Below are 21232 nucleotides of genomic sequence, written 5' to 3'. Positions count from 1 at the left end.
TATTAAAGGGAATATGCCAAGAAGGTATGTGGTCTATTAGCTAAGAACTAAGAGAAGTCGGGGCTCCTCCATTAGACTTGCCAAATTTTCGGGGCAGTTCCTCTGTGTCTCAACATTAAGTATGTTCTCTCTGTAACCTGCTCTTCTCTGTAGACCTTTTTAGCCCCTCTATTGCTCTGAAATATCTTTCCACAATGTTAAAAAGCAAGCTATGTGTACATAAGCAGTTCAATCCATGTATGCCCAAATAAGCTTTCTTTCTGATTCTAATGTATTGCCAGGTGTTGAGCAATGACAACTGAAAAAGTTGGAGGGTTTTTTTGGTAGCATATTGTGTAGTATGGAGTTTAAAAACTTAATCATAAATATTTCCATGAAAACAAAGAAGTGAAGAATTAGAAAAAAACAAAATTCCACTTCTCTTAGCCCCATTGTCGGATTTCATTTTTTCTGATTAGATTTCCTTCAGGCTCTGAGCATAAGACCTAGTGCTTATGGGCACAGTCACTCTAAACAATGGAAAAGAAATCACATGAAGGGAAACTGATTATTAAATGAGAGCAAATGTAGCTGTTGTAAGCTTCTGGGTCACTAAATTTCCCCCTTGTGATATATGCCACATTTGTAATTATAGACAATTTAAAAATTCTTACCATCTAGTGTTTGGGTAAACCAACTGAAATTGTAATAACTCCCACAGCAAGATGACTTCACTTCATAAAGGAAGTTCGTTAATTGGCTACTGCAATCCATGGTACTGGTTATCTAAGATATATAGCATGTACTATGGTATTTAAATACTTGTTTTATGGGCTTTTGTGACTCAGTCTTTAAAAAGTTTGGAGATTTATCTTCTTCAACCTGTTATTACTCTCCTGGCATTTTTCTCAAAATTGGTATGTGGAAATTAATCACATCAGGCAAAAAATTAAATATAAAGGTTATCATTTGGAGAGTTAAAGGGATTCTAGGTTAAACTTATTACTAGAATTAAGATGACTTGGATTTCTTGAGCATGAGAATTTGGAGCTTGTTGATGAGATTCTAAAATCGGAAACAAAATATCAGACTATGTCTGGTTACTGTCACTGCTAACACAGGTGACAGATTGAGACACCCAGGAAGAAGTAAGCATACTGGTATATAATTTTCAAAGTACAGAGATAATGATAGAGAATAGAATGGGGCACAAAACTGTCATTTTAATAACCAGGTAGACTTCCCCTGATAGATTCTTAGTTATCAGGTAATATATATAATTAAGTAAGTAATATATTAGTAATATAGTAATATATGTAGTGGTTAAATATGTGTTTTTTGGGTACAGAATTCCTATTGACTAGCACTATGCCCTGATGACACTAATTGTACTGCTAAGATTTAGCTGTATAGTTAGGATTATAATAGTACTTCTTTTGTGCCATTGTTGTAAGAATAAATGAGATAATGGATGAAGGGTTTAGCACAGTGCTTTGTATGAAGTTGACTAAGAAAATGCTGGCTGTTATGATTAGCAGAAGCTCTTTCTTTCCAGCGTTTTACCAATATAGAATACTATAAGTTGATCTTTCTTTCTAAGGACCTTTTCCAAATTCTATTCTTTTGCAGTCTCTTGTATCATACATATTTATGTAATTATTAGTCATATATCAGTGTAAGGCAACTAAATTGAGTCCTTCATATCCAAAAGCCTTTCTCCAATTTAACTATATACACAGGGGCAAGAAGCAGATTTCCTTATATAAATATGGTTCTTTACTGTGAGGCTATCTTCTTTCTCTTCCACGTCTTCCATTGACTCTTTTCATTGACTCTTTTCTCTCTAGAACCATCACAAAAAAATTATTGTGTTTATGAATCTGAGCCAAAAAACCTAGAGCTTCACCCAAAGAAACTTCAACAATTTGACCTCCTGTTTGTAAACTTCTGTTTTTCTGTTTAACTGGAATACTTTTAAACTTCTGGCTCAGAAAAATAAATTTCTGAGTCCAAAAATTACCACATATAAATTTCACATTTCTTTTTAAATGGAAGTCTGGTTTTGCTTTCAGTGTATTTTCATCTTAGGTAAAATTTCCAATTGGTTAGTTTCCAAAGTCAGGAACCAAGAAAGATTATTTCTAGGATAGCCTGATGTCCAAGACAGGTCACTATTTAACTCTGTATTCTAAATATGAAATAAATATCATAATGAAACATTAAAAAATTCCTTTCTCTTTTTCACAAGGATAGCTAGCTTGGTTTACCCTATTTTAATATAGGTTAGAGCTTAATAACTCTAAAGACTAGTGGTGTCTGGGTGGCTCAGTTGGCTAAGCGTCTGACATGGGCTCAGGTCATGATCTCGCAGTTCTTGAGTTTGAGCCCTGCATCAGGTTCTGGGCTGACAGCCAGGAGCCTGGAGCCTGCTTCAGATTCTGTGTCTCCCTCTCTCTCTGCCCTTCCCCCACTCGCACTCTGTCTCTCTCTCTGTCTCAAAAATAAACATAAAAAAAAATTAAGAAAAAAAAAGAACTCTAAAGAGTAGAAGTAACTGCAAATGAATACAGACATCTGTAAAGAACACTACCTGTCTCTTTTTAAGTATCTCCTTTTTGTCAAACTTTTATTTCATTGTTATAATAAATTATATAAATTTATTAATGAAAAATTATTTCATTCTAATATTTTATTTTAATCTTATTTTTCATTTTTTAAAATCTCATAGATTGTTAATCTGCTCAGAAGCAGATATTTTTACACTCAGATTGACTTTACCTGAGTAGAGGTAAAATTTTATTATCTGATTTTTAAACACAATAGTATGCTCACTCAACTAATATTTATCTCTTCATAGTTTGCACACCTCTTTCAAATGTATGCTGTAACAAACACAAAGTTCAGAGAATTGCAGTGATTACATGAATATAAGTATCCTCTCTGTTTTGACTATCATTATATCTGCAGGCCTACAGAGTGCTTGGCATATAATCATAGTAGGTGCTCAATAAGCTGGAACAAATGGATAAACACTAAGAAAAAGAGTTAGTAGTGAAGCCAGGAATTGAACTCAGATTTTCTGATCTCAAACTTGTGCTATGTATATTATGGCATACTGTGGAAATTTTCACTATCTGCCTTTCTATGAAGACTGACTGACTACACAATAAGAATATGATTATCTCAATATGGAAAAAAATCATTTTAGAATGGTTTTAGAGAAATTCTGCCTGTAATTCTAGAACTAAATAAAGTCACTTCAATAAAACTAACTGTAGACAAAGAGGAATGGTTTAAGATCAGAAAACTTTGGTTAATAGATTTATCACTTGGCAAACTGTCTTCAGACCTTGTACACACAGAACTATAATACAAAAAGAGGTTTCAAAAGGCATAAGATTCTATGAGGTATTATTAAAAAAGTAATTAGTAATTTTTATATTTTTAAATGGCCTCAATACTTGAAAGTCATGTCATGAATAAATAAATCATCTCAACTAGTTGTCACTGAGTGTTAATATAGACACACAGGGAACTCTTCCCAGATTCTGAGATCTGACCATGAGCTTCATTTCAAAGGATTCCTTCTGGAAATCACAAATTATTTCATTTTAATTTTGAATGAAAAAATTGGCACATTCAAATGAAAATAAATTGCCATTCAAATCTGTTTATAGGTGTGTATGTATGGAAATAAAAACTTGGAAATAAATTTTTATTATGTCCATATTTCATTCTAGAAAATAAAAGGGATAGTTTTAAATACAGGTCTTTATTGTAAAGACTGAATTTATAGTTCCTGAAAACTGTGGACGTATTTAAGCCTATGAGGTAGAATACTATTCAGAAAAGATAATTATGCATTTGTTAATTCTATAATAAGGTAAAAGTCAAATTCTCATTCATTTAATTTCTAACAGATCTGCTAAAATTATACTTATGTTTCCCAAGAGAAAGCTTATTTCACATGAATAAGTTATTGCCCAAGCTTGCTATTATGCCCTTTGTGCAAAGGCTTGCTCTTAATTTCCCGGTGTGGGAGAAAATGTAACCCTCCTAGTGATGGCTTTCTCTGATCACCTGGTCAGTCAATATGCCTTTGCTCTGATTTTTTCCCATAAACCTAGTCACAAACTGACATAAATATATATTTTATTTATTTTTAATCACCTCTGCCAGCCCAGCCACCACCTTTAGAATGTAGGCTACATGCAGGTCAAACACTTCTGTTTTCTTTTTCTTTCATTGCTTTGTCTCCAGAATCTATAAAAGTGTAGGTTATAGAGCAGTAACCTAGAATATTTGTTGAATGAATTAATTACACCAATTATGATATTCAGTAGGCTTTGGAAAATACTTTTGTTATTGTGATAAGTTCATGAGAGAAACATGCTAATTAAAATTACATTCAGTCTCATCTTTGATGAGCAGACTAAATAGTATTACATTCAATTGTTATAAAAGGGAAATCATTGAAAAAAGTAAATAGTGTAATTGTGATATTAAAATACTTTTTTTTTTGCTTGTTTATTCATTTGTTTTGTTTTTCTCAGTTGGACTTATTTCACATAGCATAATACCCTCTGGGTCCATGCACGTTGCCACAAATGGCAAGACGTCATCCTATTTTATGGCTGAGTGATATTCCATTAGGTGTGTGTGTGTTTAATATATATATGTATACCTTCCTTATACATTCGTTTATGTTTCTTTTTTCAGTTCTACATATAAGTGAAATCATATGGCATTCACCTTTCAAATCTTATTGACTTATTTTACTTAGAATTATACCCTTTAGGTACATCCATGTTGTTGCAAATGTCCACATCTTGTACTTCTTATGGCTAAATAATATTCACTGTGTGTATATGTGTATGTATGCATATCATCTTTGTCAATTCTTCTACTGATGGATACATTTTTTAATTGAAATCCTATTTCTTTAGTTCCCAGTGAGATTGCACATCTCTTAAAATGGCCATCGGCTATTTGTTGTACTCCTTCTGTGATGCTTGCTTGTATCCATTTCCCATCTTTCTAAAAGAATAATTTTTCATTTAAAAAATGTGTGCTTCTCAGGTTCTGGGAAGATACATTTTCACTGCTTAATAGTATAATTAACTGCTATAAAACTTAATTGTTTTAATATAGAAAAGTGAATGCAATCTGTTGCTCACACTAATTTAGTTTGTCACAATTTCTCTAACTCTCTCTTTAACCGCAGATATTTCAAATACATGGCCACATCTCACTCCATTTCTCTGATATAATTTACAAATTAACTGGGCTGATTTCCATCTCTTTACATTTGGCCTAAATTTTCTCTCCCTTCAAGATTCTGTAAAAGGCATCAGGCTCACTTTCTGCTATTCAAAATCTGAATGTGTAAGTATAGCATATGTATCTTTAAAAGTATTATAGGGACCTTGAACTCTTCCTCAAAAACATGTCAGAATCCAGAGGCAAATACTCAACACCTTCCACCCTTCCATACTGACTTCATGTTAGATAAATAACTATCTTTCTTTTTCTCCTTCTCTCCCTCTCTCTTTCCCTCTCGTGCCAACCCATAAATGCAAAAAGTAAAGTACAATTCATATAATTATGTAAATAATCACAGGGAAAATATCAATTCCTAACAGTAATGTGAATAATTATTTTCCTATAGCCTCACCATATAATTTTTATAATTATTAGAACTGAAACATCTACTTGATTTGCAATATGGTAAAGGGCTTATTATTATTCATTTTTAATTATTTTTCTTTCCTATAGATAACTTCAACATCCCAGAGTCAGTTAATGGATGGAGCAATAAATCAGTGGTTACTGAATTCATTTTGTTGGGCCTGTCTAGCTCTCAAGATATTCAACTCTTCCTCTTCTTTTTCTTCTCTGTGTTTTATGGAGCTGCGGTTTTGGGAAACATCCTTATCATCCTCACAGTAATTACAGACTCTCGCTTACATTCCCCAATGTATTTTCTTCTTAGCAATCTCTCCTTTATTGATGTGTGTCAGGCTACATTTGCCACCCCCAAGATGATTGCAGATTTCCTCAATGAACACAAGACCATCACCTTCCAGGGATGCATGTCACAAATCTTTTTCTTGCATGTTTTTGGGGGTAGTGAGATGGTGCTTCTTGTTGCCATGGCCTATGATAGATATATTGCTATTTGCAAACCTCTGCACTACATTACCGTCATGAGCCGAAGGGTGTGCACTATTCTGGTGGGAGTCTCCTGGACCATTGGTATTGTGCATTCAGCCAGCCACCTGGCATTCACAGTCAATCTTCCTTTCTGTGGACCCAATAAGGTAGACAATTTCTTTTGTGATCTTCCTCTTGTGATCAAGCTTGCCTGCTTAGAAACATATGTTTTAGAGATTCTCGTGCTAACCAACAGTGGCCTGCTCTCTCTTATCTGCTTCCTCCTTTTGCTCATTTCTTATACTATCATCCTTGCTACTGTCCATCAGCAAGCCTCTGGTGGGACATCCAAGGCACTTTCCACCCTGTCTGCCCACATCACTGTTGTGGTTTTGTTCTTTGGCCCATTAATCTTCATTTATATTTGGCCTTTTGAAAGCTTCCCAATTGATAAATTTATTTCTGTGTTTTTTACTGTCTTCACTCCTGTCCTTAACCCCATGATCTACACATTGAGGAATAAAGATGTAAAGGAAGCCATGAAAAAGCTACGGAACCGACATGTGGGTTCTAAGCAAGTCTTCTAGACAATTGTGAGGTAGTAACACAAATCCTTAATTATTGTCCTTTGTAATGCACATAGGTGATTTTATTGTTGTGTTTCTATCACAATTAGTCTTTCACTATTATAGAACCTATCTCTAGTTATCTGAAGTTGTAAATGAAGTGCAGAATCTCATATTATACCAGTTTCAATATTCTGTGGCTCATCTCATCTTCCCTAAACAATCAACAACATATATTAAAATTCCTAAGTAGTTTTTTCCTCCTTTTATAGGCATTGTTTAAAAAAGCATCCTGTAGCATTTTGAAATCACCTCCGTATTAAAGCAGATATGTTAACACATCTGACTTGATTGGGGTAGCATTCTTTGAGTTAAAAACAGAATATGCTTTGACATGACAGGCTATATTAAGACTCCGAGGGTACCTTTTGGGATGAGCACTGGGTGTTGTATGGAAACCAATTTGACAATAAATTTCAAAAACAAAAAGTCTCCTCTACTTTTATCAGTATATTTTATCAATATTTCACCTATTAACTTGGCCCCTATAAATAGCTGCAAATATCCCACATTCACAAAGAAGCCACTGATAATTATAAATCATGTTTTTATAATAATTACCATTTTGCTAAATTTTAAATACCTAAAATACTACAGTGTCAATTATAGTACTGAGTTTTGCTACTTTGGCTTTGAAATAAACAGCGCATCAATAAATATCACCAAGTTCATAGTTCAAATTATAGGAGTACTCTTACACCTTCTGGGAGAAATGTTCTACACTTAAATATACAGACTATCATACCACTGGTAATAAACCTACCATCAGCTGAAAAAGACTGCAGGGTATTTGAATAGTGAGTTTGTTTATTAATATTAATTCAGAGTGAATATTTCAAAATAGTAACAGTAAGAATATATATTAGTGATTAGAAAATATATCCCATACTTATTTTTCTCAAATTTTAAGTGAAACTTAAGAATACTAATAAATCATGGAAAGAATAGGAGAAGGAATGTGAACATGATGGATTCAGTCCCTTATTAGTCACAGAATCATCATTCCATCACCAAATCCATGCCAAGAGGAGTTTATTCCATTTATGCCAGCTTTAAGTTCAGATTTGTGGTTTGTGAACCGAAGATATGGCTGTGTTTCTGTTTTTACTACTTAGGACAGTTTGTGAGTCCCTAAGACAATCATTTTCTGTTTCTTACCAAATGTTTCAGTCTGCTAGAAGTTTAACATGCAAGCACATACAGCAAGTGTCATAAGGAGAATACAAGTACCCAGAGCACTGATTTCTAGGTAACTTCTACTGTTTCATATAAACAAGGTATTTCAGAGTGATGTAATAAGAAGCCAGTGGAAAACTAAATTGTCCATACCTAAGTGTCAGATTTTTATAGGAGTCCTTGTATTCTGTAGCACTCTGATCTTGTTTTCATATTTGGTTTTTCATGTTTGAGATTACTTCTTTGGATGTTACATGAATAAACTAACACTGATTAAAAACAGGCTGTATGGGGGCGCCTGGGTGGCTCAGTTGGTTAAGCGTCCGACTTCAGCTCAGGTCCCGATCTCGCGGTCCGTGAGTTCGAGCCCCGCGACGGGCTCTGGGCTGATGGCTCAGAGCCTGGAGCCTGCTTCCGATTCTGTGTCTCCCTCTCTCTCTGCCCCTCCCCCGTTCATGCTCTGTCTCTCTCTGTCTCAAAAATAAATAAACGTTAAAAAAATTAAAAAAAAAAACAGGCTGTATGAATAATATTAAAATGAGTGATCACAGGTATTACAAAAGAGGCAAAAGTCATAATCCCATGTTCAACGAAGGCTTTCAAACCAATCAAGATAGCTATAAAAATGTTCATTATTGGTTAGGTAATAATGACAAGTAGGATATAATAGATAATAGACAACAGATACAGAGTTAATAATCTCAATGTGGTAATGTTCAGTTTTGTTTAACTTGAAGCAACCTCATGCAATTTTTTACATTAATTTATGCCTGGTATTGCGGATGAATAAATAAGATTAACGAACATATCAGTTCTCATGGAAATGACTGAATACAAATGAAGCAATCATTAAAGTTTTAAATGAAAAAAGGCTTATTCTGTACAAGGATGGCAGAATGGTACAGCTAGAAAGGGCATTTAGCTGGGCCAGCCATCAAAACACCTTATAGTTGGCATTAACTTAATGAATCATCCCAGTTCAATTTTTGGCCTACACACGTACAGACCCACAAATTATAACTTGTTAATAATTGTAAGAAAATTGGATAAATTTGTCAAATAGTATTTTTTAATGTTTGAGAGAGAGAGAGACAGCGAGCACATGGGGGAAGGGCAGAGAGCGAGGGAGACAGAATCTGAAGCAGGCTCCAAGTTCTGAGCTGTCATGACAGCATGGAGCCCAATGCGGGGCTCAAACTCATGGACTGCGATATGACCTGAGTTGAAGTCAGATGTTAACCACGTGATCCACCCAGGTGTCCCTCAAATGGTATTGAAAATTAATTGTCAAATCAAATAGAGCATTATGATTGAAATAGAAACCAAATTATTAGTAAGTGGTATTGGTGAATCTATGCTAAAATTTACCTTTGGTTACTTGACTGACATGTGGAAGATGATCAGACTCTGGTAGCCTGGCAGGGAAACACCCACTTGGACAATGCTGGGATGGGTACTGTTTGCTTTGTCTCAGTGACTCCTCTTCCTATCTATCCATACATTCAGGGCTATATACAATCCTTCTGGAGGTGTGTTAATGCTTCTCACCAGTTTAAAATTAAGACACACTGGTTGAGGAATTATTCTAACCAAGAGTTGGCAAATACTCTCCTATCCATAACGTGCGCTTATAGAAATCAGCTTTCAAATGACAACCTTATTTAATTATTTATAAAAGTTATGAGTCAAATATAATAAGCAGCAAATCTAAAGAAAAATATACAAATTGTAAAAATAGAAAAATATTCAATTTAACAGGTAATGAAATGTTAATTAAAACAAGAGAGATGTGTCATGCCCCCTATTAGATTGATAAAGGATAAAACAAAAGAATAATACTGAGTAGGACTGAACATTTGGAACTGTGGAAGTTCTATTTGGTCAAAATTTACTGAACAGTTTTTAGAAAGCAATTTAGTGTATTTATCAAAATGTGTTTGCATTCATGACCCAGTAATTTTATTTCTGGGGATCTTCTCTCTTGAGTATTGTATCTCCCTGTTCTGAAGCACAAAATTAGATATGCATAATGTTGGGCAGCATGGACTCTAGGAAATCTAGTCCCCATTAAGAACTGGTTAAAGCAAGTCATAAATAAAGAAGATAATCTGTAACTTTTTTTATGCTAAAGAGTGCTTTCTGAAAATAGAGACTGCTACTTGTACTATTTATTGGGAGAACATTCCTCCACTCATTTAATGAAGCCACAATAACCTGGATTCCAATTTTACAAGTATCATATCATATAATAAGGAAAGTGTTTAGTCCAATATCACTCAAAAAACAAAGTTATAAGGAGGAATGTGGGGAGATGGTGGAGTAAGAAGATCCTACGCTCACTTCCTCCAGGCCATAGATACACTTAGGTAACAGCCACATCTATGTAACTAACCCAGTAAATGAACTGAAGACTGCTAGAACAGACACTCCACAGTTAATCACAGAGAGGAAGTCACATCTAAAAATGGAAGGAAGGGAAGAGCCCTGGTTAGGAACCAAATTAACCAGTGAGACTAACCACAAGAGGGAGGGACACCATAAGCATGGAGAAGGGAGAGGAACAGACCCAACACCAAACACTCCAGACATGGGGGACCTGCACTGGGAAGACTAGTCCCCCTACATTTGGCTTTGAAAACCAGAGGCCAAATTCTGCAAGTTATTACAATTAGTAGGGGCTTAACACCAGAAACTTTAAAAATCAGTGGCCCTGTTCTGAGAGAGACAGAGGGTGATAGGAAACTGAGTGCTTGTCCTTAAAGAGCCAGTATAACAAATAACCCCTCCAAGATACAGCATAGAAGCAGCAGTTTGAAAAGCACCTGGGATATAGGGGAAGGTGATTTATTTACTAATCTCAGAAAATGTGCTGGAGGGGTAGGGATCATTAGAAGACTTCTCCAAGAACTAAAGGGTGCCATTTATCTCCCCCTTCCCCCAAGCCTAGATACCCAGACACCCTCTGAGACCAGAAAAAACACTCCCCATGAAGCTTGCCACCATGTTCCTTGCCCTTGTTCTTTTGCTGATTCATGTCATCCAACCCACCCAAAGGAGCCCCTGCAAAGTGACTCAGGCCAGTCCTCATACTTCAAGCATTGGCACATACACTGCTAACAATGAGCACTAAACCCTCATTTTCTCCTATAAGTGACCCTTCAAATCTACCCCACTAAGCAGGAATCCATCTAAAGTGGAAACTTATGGCTCTTTGACCGGCCAATACCACTCCAAAGTGACTCATGCTCTGGGAAGAGGCAAAGATAACCACATACATCAGTTTGACTATAGCCCCAACAGTGGGCTGGGAGCAGATATCTAATATGACTGCCAGCGTCATCCACCAACAAAAACCTCTCAGGAAGCAGCATAAGGAGATAGCTCTATAGTTAGGGTCACTGCAACCTCAACAGACAGAATGGGGGTAGACATCTGTCCTGACTGCAGGCCCTATCTACCAATGAAAGCCTCTCAGGGGTAACATAGGTAGGGTACCCTGCAGTTCAGTGCTTCCACAGTTCCAGAAAATGGGATGAGATAAGTCACTTGGTGTGACTCAACTACAAGCCCAACACAGCCTCAGACTGGCCCCTTGATAGTGCAGGAATGAAACCTAGGCCACAACAGGCAAACTGGGCCACTGCAGCCAATAGGACCGAGGCTCAACCACAACAGTAAGGCACACACAACATACACAGGAGACAAATATGAAACACCAGGTTCTGATACACAGGGCACTGTACTAGAGGGAACCATCAGACTTCTACACAAGGCCACTATGTTAAAAATTAGGAGATGTAGCTGATTTCCCTAATACATTGAAACAGACACAGAGAGTGAGACAAAATGAGAAGTGAGAAGACAGAGGAAGATGTCCAAAATGAAAGACAAAGACAAAATTACAGCAATAGAGCTAAATGAAACAGAGATAAACAATATGCCTGATAGGAAATTCAAACTAATGATCATAAAGATACTTATTAGGCTTGGGAAAAAAAAGTAGAGGATCTCAGTGAGACCTTCAACACATATATAAATGTATGTATATGTATGTTTATGTATATATACACATACATATAAAAGAACCAGCCAGAGATAAAGAACTTAATAACTGAAATTAAAAAGGCACTAGAGGGAATAAACAGTAAACTAGAGGAAGTAGAAGAATGGATCAGTGAGCTAGAGGACAGAGTAATGGCGAGCAACCAAGCTGAACAGAAAAAGGAAACAAGAATAGTAAAAAAAAAAAAAAAAAAAAAAAAAAAAGATGTTAGGAAAACTCAGTGATGTCATCAAGCATAATAACCTTCACATTATAGAGATACCAGAAAGAGATGAGAGACACAGGGGGCATAAAATTTATTTGAAGAAATAATAGCTGAAAACTTCCTTAATCTGGAGAAGGAAAACAGACATCCACCAAAGAGGTACAGAGAGCCCCCCCAACAAAATCAACCTAAAGAGGTCCACATCAAGATACATAATACTTAAAACAGCAAGAAGTACTGATAAAGAGAGAAGTTTAAAAGCAGCAAAATAAAAGAAAACAGTTATATATAAGGGAAATCCCATAAAGCTATCAGCTTATTTTTCAGCAGAAACCTTGAAGATTCAAAGAGCTGTAAAGAAAAAACCTGCAACCAAGAATATTCTATCCAGCAAGGCTATCATTCAGAATAGGAGAGATGGAATTTCCCAGACAAACATAAGTTAAAGGAGTTCAGCAGCCTTATGAGAAACATTAAATGGAATTCTATGAGAGGCAAGGAAAGGCCATTAATTTGAGTAAGAATATGAGGAAAAGAAAATAATTGCACAGGTATAAACAAAGTAAAAGTGGTAGATTAATTACTAAAAACTAGTACAGGGGTTGCAGCAGAAGAGGTATAAAAGGTACATACCTATCAACAGTAACTTGGAATGTAATGGAATAAATGCTCCAATGAAAAGGCAACTGAAGAGCTAAAAAAGCAAAATCTATATATATATATATATATGCTGCCTACAAAAGATTCATATCCAACTTAAAGACATATACACACAGAAAGTGAAGGGATGGAAAAACACTTATGCAAATGGAGCTAAAAAATGGGATAGCAAAACTTATACTGAACAAAGTATACTAAAACAAACACTGTAAAAAGAGACAAAGAAGAACACTACATAATCATAAAGGGAACAATCCAACAAGAAGACATAACTGTAAATATTTATGCACTAAACATGGAGACACCCAAATACAAAAAGCAACAACTAACAAATTTTAAGGAGGAAATCAACAGTAATACAATAATAGCAGGGCACTTTAACACCCCACTTACATCTATGGATAGATCATCCAGGCAGAAAATCAATAAAGAAGCAGTAGGCTTTGAATGACACATTGGACCAAATGGATATAATAGATATATTCAGAACATTCCATCCAAAAAGAGTGAAACACATATTCTTTTCAGATGCACATAATACATTCTTCAGAACAGATCACATAGCAGGCCACAAAACAAGTCTCAAAAAATGCAAAACGACTGAAATCACATGCATGTTTTCTGACCACAACCTTTGAAACTAGAAATCAACCACAAGAAAAAATCAGGAAAGAATACAAATACACAAAGGTTAAATAACATGATACTAAACAATGAACAGTCAACCAAAAAATCAAAGAGGATATCAAAAAATACAAGAGACAAATCAAAATTAAAGCACAATGTTCCAAAATCTTTGGAATGCAGTAAAAGCTGTTCTAAAAGGGAAGATTAGAGCAATAAAAGCCTACATTAAGAAGAAAAATCTCAAATAAACAACTTAACCACACATCTAGAGGAGTTAGAAAAAGAAGAAAAAATCCCAAAGACAGTAGAAGGAAGCAAGTAATAAAGATTAAAGCAGAAATAAATGAAATAGATACTAAAAACAATAGCAACATCAGAACTGCTCAATGAAACCAAGAGTTGGTTCTCTAAAGAGATAAACAAAATTGGCAAATTGTTAGCCAGACTTATTCTGAAGAAAGACAGAGGCAGAGAGAGAGGGAGGGAGAGAGAGGGAGAACCTACATAAATAAAATCAGAAGGGACAGAGGAGAAATAATATTCAACACCACACACATATAAAGGATTATTAAAGAATATTATGAAAAAATGATATGACAACAAACTGGTACAATCCAGAAAAAACAAGTAAATTCCTAGAAACATATAACCTCTCAAAACTGAGTCAGGAAGAAATACAAACTTTGAACAGACCAATTACTAACAATGAAATTGAATCAGTAAATAAAAAACTACCAACAATCAAAAGTCCAGAACCAGAGGAATACAGAGGTGAATTCTACCAAATATTTAAAGAGAAGTTAATACCTACTCTCAAGATATTCCAAAAAATAGAAGAGAAAGGAAACCTTCCAAATTCATTCTATGAGGTCAGAATTACCCTGGTACCCAAATCAGATAAAGTCCTCCCACCAGAAAAACAACTAAAGACCTGTATCTTTTATGAACTTAGATGCAGAAATTCTCCATAAAATATTAACAAACCAAATGCAATGATATATTAAAAAAACCATTGAACACAATCAAGTGGGGTTTATTCCTGGGACACAAGGGTGGTTCAATATTCATAAATCAATCAACAAAAGGATAAAAACTGTATGATCCTTTCAACAGATGCAGGAAAAAAAAGCATTTGACAAAGTGCAACATCCATTCATTATAAAAACACTCAACAAAGTAGTGTTAGAGGAAACATACCTCGACATCATAAAGGCCATATACAAAAAAACAAAACAAAACAAAGCTAATATCATCCTTAATGGGGAAAAACTGAGAGCTTTTCTTCTATAGTCAGGAACAAGACAGGGATGTCCACTATCACTGCTTTTATTCAACATGTTACAGAAAGTCCTAGCCACAGTAAGCAGACAAGAAAAAGAAATATAGGGCACCCAAATTGGCAAGGATGGAGTAAAACTTTCACTATTTGCAGACAAACTGATAATTATATAAAGAAAACATGAACGACTCTACCAAGAAACTACTAAAACTGAGAAATAAATTCAGTAATGTTCAAGGATACAAAGTCAATGTATGGAAATTTGTTGCATTCCTATATACTAATAATGAAACAACAGAAAGTGAAATTAAGAAAACAACCCCATTTACAAGTACACCAAAACCAATAAAATATCTAGGAATAAACTTAACCAAAGAGGTGAAAGACATGTACTCTGAAAGCTATAAAACTGTGATGAAAAAAATTGAAGACAACACAAAGAAATGGAAAGACATTCTGTGCTCATGGATTAGAAGAACAAATATTGTTAAAATGTCTATAATACCCAAAGCAATTTACACACTTAATGCAATTCCTATCAAAATATCACCAGCATTTTTCAGAGCTACAACAAACAATCCTAAAATTTCTATGTAGCCACAAACAACCCCAAATAGCCAAAGCAATCTTGAAAAAGAAGAATGAAACTGGCAGTCTCACGAGCCCAGATTTCAAGATATATTACAAAGCTGTAGTAATCAAAACAACATGAAACTGGCAAAAAGAGAGAGAGAGAGAGAGAGAAAGCGAGAGAAAGCGAGAGAGAGAGAGAGAGAGAGAGAGAGAGAGAGAGAGAGAGAGAGTCAGTCCAATATAACAAAATATAGGGCCTGGAAATAAACTTACACTTATAAGGTCTATTAATCTTTGACAAAGGAGAAGAAGGTGCAATGGGAAAAAGACAGGCTCTTCAATAAATAATATTGGGGAAAACTGAACAGCTACAAGCAAAAGAATGAAGCTGGACCACTTTCTTAAACCATACACAAAAATACTGAACAGGAGAAGATATTCGCAAACGACATATCTGATAAGGGGTTGATATTGAAGATATAAAGAACTTGGAGGCAGAGAAGATGGTGAAGACCCTAGGCTCAGCTTGGCCTATGAACACAATCAGATGACTATCAAATCATTCTAAATACATCACAAATCAACCCGAAGACTGACAGAACTCCACAACTAAAAGGAGAAAAGAAGCCACATGAAAGAAAAGATAGGGAGTGTAGACACTTGGTTTGGGGGAGAAATGGGTCGCAGGTGCTGTGGAGGGGAGCCCTGGTTGCTGAGAAAGGTGAGAAAGGAATACAGAGAGGAAAGTACAAGGAGAACATTTTTCCAAAGCCTTTGGCTGTAAAATGAGAGGGGCTGAAATTTAGTGAGTTCTTGCAACCAGCAGGGCTTGAGGACTGGAGTTTTAAAGGTCTGTGGGCTTGGTTGGGAAGAGCCCTGAAGGTACTTCCCTAATCCTGGACAGAAGGCAGGGAAATGACCCAGGGGCAAATAGTGTGAAAAAGGGGATCTGAAGAACACCTGGGGCACACAGGGAGAGATTATTTGCTCTTCTTGGAGTGCATCCCTGAGAGGCAGCATGCATGGAGACACCTCTCTGGGGCCAAAGGAGCTTGCAGGCACCATTTTCCTCCCCTGCCCCTCAGCTGAAACAGCAGAGCCACCTGCAAAGGGCAGCTCAGACCCATAACTGACTGCCTAGCCTGCTTGCACCAAGTCTTATGCCCCTGCACTCTGTCAAAAATTCTCTTTTCAGTGAAGTTTATTTAATTCCCAGTGTGGCAGGGCCCTCCGCCAGAACAGCACAGGCCCCTGCCCAATCACGTGTCTCTAAAGACTGGAATTTTAAAAGTCAGCAGGCTGGGCTGTGATAGAGTCCAGAGGGCATGTGTTGCTCCTGGAGAGAAAACAGGAAAACAATCCAGGGGCCAACAGTGTGGAAACCACAAAATGAAGAGCACCTCAGGCACATAGAAAGGAGATTATTCGCTCTTGTCAGAGAGTGTCCCTGAAAGGCAGCATTTACAGGAGACACCTCTCTGGGAACAAAGGAACTGCCCAGTGTCATTTCCCCTCCTCTGCCTCTCGGCGTAAACACAGAGCCAGCTGCAGTAAGCAGCATAAAGCCCATACTGGTCTCCTAACCTGTGTACTTCAGGTCCCACACCCTCACACTCTAGCAGTACTGCCCTTCTTGGTCAAGCTTGCCTCAGTGTCAGTGCAGCAGGTCCCTTCCCCATAGGACGAACAGAAACCTCTGCCCATACCATGTCTTCTGACTAGAGAGTTCTGCAGGGCTTCAGTTCTAGTGGAAGTAGCATCAGGCCAGAGCAGACCAGAGCACACCTACCTAAAACTCAACACATTCTGAAAAAAAAACAAACATTGCTCACAGCAGGCAAGAAATGCCTCTGCAGACTACTGTCCTGAAGGACAGAGAAGCCAAGATAGAGACACTCACTAAAGCACCAGGACCTGGACACTATATGACCTCTTCTTGATAAGCCCATTACTCTCAGGAGTAGGAAATATAATGGGCTTGTCTAACACAGAGAAGAAGTCAGAGACTTGGACAAAATGCCAAGTGGGAGGAATTCATCCCAGATGTAAAAACAAGATAAGGTGACAGCCAGAAACCTAGGCGAAACAGATACAAGTAACATGCCTGATGGAGAATTTAAAGCAATAATCCTAAGGATACTCACTGGGATTGAGAAAAGGATGGAAGACTTCAGGGAAGGTCTTACTGCAGAGATAAAAGAGTTAAAAACCAATCAGAAATGAAAAATGCAATAAATGAGACTGGAAACAGACAATGCAATGAACACAAGCCTGGAAGAAGCAGAGGAACAAATAAATGGTATTTCTATAGAAGATAAAACAACGGAAAGCAATGAAGCTAAACAAAATAAAGAAGAATTATGGAACTTGAAAATAGACTTAGGGAATTCAGTGACTCCATGAAACAAAATAGCATTCATATTATGGGAGTCCCAGAGTAAAAAACAGAGAGAAAAGGGGGAAGAAAATTTACTGAGGAAATAATACCTGAAAGCTTCCCTAATCTGGGGAAGGAAACAGACATCCAATTCCAGAAGGCACAGAGAACTTTATTAAAAATCAACTAAAGCAGGTCAACACCAAGACATACTGTAATTAAATTTGCAAAATATAGTGATAGCAAAAAAATTTGAAAAGCAGCAAGAAAAAAGAAGTCCCTATGTCACAAGGGAACACCCATAATGCTAGAGATTTTTCAACAGAAACTTGGCAAGCCAGAGGGAGTGGCATGACATATTCAAAGTAGTGAATGGGAAAAATCTGCAGCCAAGAATAATCTATCTAACAAGGTTATCATTCAGATAAAACGAGAGATAGTTTCCCAAACAAAAACTAAAGGAGTTCATGACCACTAAACCAAAGGAGTTCATGACCACTAAACCAGCCCTACAAGAAATATTAAAGGCAACTCTCTGAGTGGAAGGAAGAGACCAAAAGTAGCAAAGACCAGAAAACAAACAAACAAACCCAACAAAACAAAAAACAGAGAACATCTTCAGAAACAATGGCAGAACAGGTAATAAAATGGCACTAAATACATATCTTTCAATAATTTCTCTGAATATAAATGGACTAAATTATTTCAAGAAAATACACAAGGCGTCAGAGTGGATATAAAAACAACACCCATCTATATGCTGCCTATAAAAGCCTCATTTTAGACCTAAAGATACCTGAAGATTGAAAGTGAGGGGATGGAGAAACATTTATCATGCAAAATAAAGCCAGAGAAACAATACTCATATCAGAGAAACTAGACTTCTTTAAAAAGTTTTTTGAATGTTTATTTATTTTTGAAGGAGAGAAAGACAGAACATGAGCAGGGGAGGAGTAGAGAGAAAGAGAGACACAGAATCCAAAGTGGGCTCCAGGTTCAGAGCTCTCAGCACAGAGCCTGAGGCAGGGCTTGAACTCACAAACCATGAAATTATGACCTGAGCCAAAGTTGGACACTTACCCAACTGAACCACCCAGGCACCCCCAGATTTTTTTTAAGTTTATTTATTTTGAGAGAGAGAGAGAGAGAGAGAGAGAGAGAGAGCGAGGGAGCACACAAGTGTGGGAGGGGCAGAGATGGAGAGAGAGAATGCCAAGCAGGATCTGTGCTGTTAGCACAGTACCCGATGTGGGGTTTGATCCCACAAACCATAATAACATGACTTGAGCTAAGTTCAAGAGTCATACTTTTAACTGACTGAAACACCCAAATATATAAAACAATTAATAACAAACATAAAGGAACTCAGTGATAATAATACAATAATAGTAGGGAATTTTAACATCACAATTCCATCAATTGAAAGATCATGTAAGCAGATAATCAACAAGGAAACAATGGATTTGAATGACTCACTGGACCAGATGGACTTAATGGACATATTCAGAAGATTCTATCCTAAAGCAACAGAATACACATTCTTTTAAGTGCATATGGGACACTCTCCACCATAGTACAAATACTAGTTCACAAATCAAATCTGAATTAGTACAAAAAGCCTGAGATCATACCATGCATATTTTCAGTCCATAATGCTATGAAACTTGAATTCAACCATAAGAAAAAAATTGGAAAGACCACAAATACATGGGGGTTAAAAAACATGTTACTAAACAGTGAATGGTTCAACAAGGAAATCAAAGAAATTAAAAAAACAAACAAACATGAACACAACTGAAAATGAAAACACAATGGTCCAAAACCTTTAGGATGCAGCAAAAGGGGTCCTAAGAATGAATTATTTAACAACACAAACCTACCTCAGAAAGCAAGAAAATTCCAAAAAACAGCCTAATCTTACACCTAAAAGAGGTAGAAATAGAACAAATGAAGCCTAAAGCTAGCAGAAGGAGGGAAATAATAAAGATTACAGCAGAAATAAATTACATAGAAACTAAAAAAAACCAATCAGACCAATGAAATCAGGAGATGGTCCTTTGAAAAGAAATTATTAAAAGTGATAAACACCTGGTCAGATTTGTCAAAAAAAGAAAGGACCCAAATCAATAAAATCACAAATGAAAGATGAGAAATCACAACCAACACCACAGAAATACAAACAACTATAAGAAAATATGATGGAAAGCTATATGCCAACAAATTGGACAACCTGGAAGAAATGGCATGGCTACTCTGCCTTTCTTTTCTTTTTTAATTTTTTTCAACATTTATTTATTTTTGAGAGAAAGAGACAGAGTAGGAGTAGGAAGGGAGCAGAGAGAGGGAGGCACAGAATCCAAAGTAGGTTCCAGGCTCCAAGCTGTCAACACAGAGCCCAACGTGGGGCTCGAACCCACAAACCATGAGATCATGACCTGAGCCAAAGTCAGACATTTAACCGACTGAGCCACCCAGGCGCCCTTACTCTGCCTTTCTTTTGAGGTCCATTACCATGACAGAGTTTCTCTATCCTGTCACTTTCTATATGTGGATGTATTTAGGTTTAAAGTGAGTCTCCTGTAGGCATCATATAGATGGGTCTTGGGTTTTTTTATCCATTCTGATACCCATTGTCTTTTGATTAGATGTTTAGTCCATTTGCATTCAGGGTGATTACTGGAAAATATATTAGTGCCAATGTGTTACCTGTAGAGTTGGTGTGTCTGGTGATGTTCTCTAGTCCTTTCTAGTCTTTGCTGCTTTGGGTCTTTTTTTTCCCTCACCACTCAAAGGGTCCCCCTTAATATTTCTTGCAGGGCTGGTTTAATAGTCATGAATTCTTTTAGTTTTTGTTTGGGAAACTCTTTATCTCTCCTTCTATTCTGAATGACAGCCTTGCTGCATAAAGAATTCTTGGCTGCATATTCTTCCCATTCAGCATGTTGAATATATCTTGCCACTACTGGCCTGCCAAGTTTCTGTGGACAGATCTGCTGTGAACCTGATCTGTCTTCCTGTGGATGTTAAGGACTTTTTTCCTTTACTGCTTTCAGGATTTGTTCCTTGTCTGTGTATTTTGTGAATTTGACTATGATATGTGTTGATGATGGCCAGCTTTTGTTGAATTTAATGGGAGTTCTATGTGCTTGTTGGATTTTGATGTCTGTGTCCTTCCTCAGATTAGGGGAATTTTTAGCTATAGTTTGTTCACATAAACCTGCCCCTTCTCTCTCTTCATCTTCTGGTATTCCTATAAGAATGTTATTTTTTTTTTCATATGTTGCTGAGTTCCTTAAATCTACCTTAATTTTCAGTTATCTTTATCTTCTTTTCAGCTTATTTTCAATAATTTTATCTTCTAGATCACTGATTTTTCTCCTCTGCTTCATCATTCCTTTTTTTTTTTTTTAATGGCATCCATTTGGGTTTGCATCTTGGTTACATTTTTAATTTCAGCCTGACTAGATTTTAGGTCTTTTATCTCTGCAATAAAGGATTCTCTAGTGTCTTCTTT

At 36.4% G+C, this 21232-nt stretch overlaps 1 protein-coding gene across 1 annotated transcript; it reads left to right on the top strand.

Moving 5' to 3' along the window:
* Nucleotides 1-1446: 1446 nt before the first annotated feature.
* LOC125168255 (olfactory receptor 4K1-like) lies at nt 1447-6719 on the top strand. The gene is made up of 2 exons (XM_047863226.1): nt 1447-1457; nt 5792-6719. Exons 1-2 carry the CDS (start codon nt 1447-1449, stop codon nt 6717-6719), a joined length of 939 nt encoding a protein of 312 aa, XP_047719182.1.
* Nucleotides 6720-21232: the final 14513 nt, after the last annotated feature.

The sequence above is a fragment of the Prionailurus viverrinus genome, chromosome B3 (genome assembly GCF_022837055.1).
Source record: "Prionailurus viverrinus isolate Anna chromosome B3, UM_Priviv_1.0, whole genome shotgun sequence".
In the NCBI taxonomy this organism is placed as follows: Eukaryota; Metazoa; Chordata; class Mammalia; order Carnivora; family Felidae; genus Prionailurus; species Prionailurus viverrinus.
The sequence above is the reverse complement of the archived record's forward strand: the minus strand, read 5'-3'. Positions and strand labels throughout refer to the sequence as shown.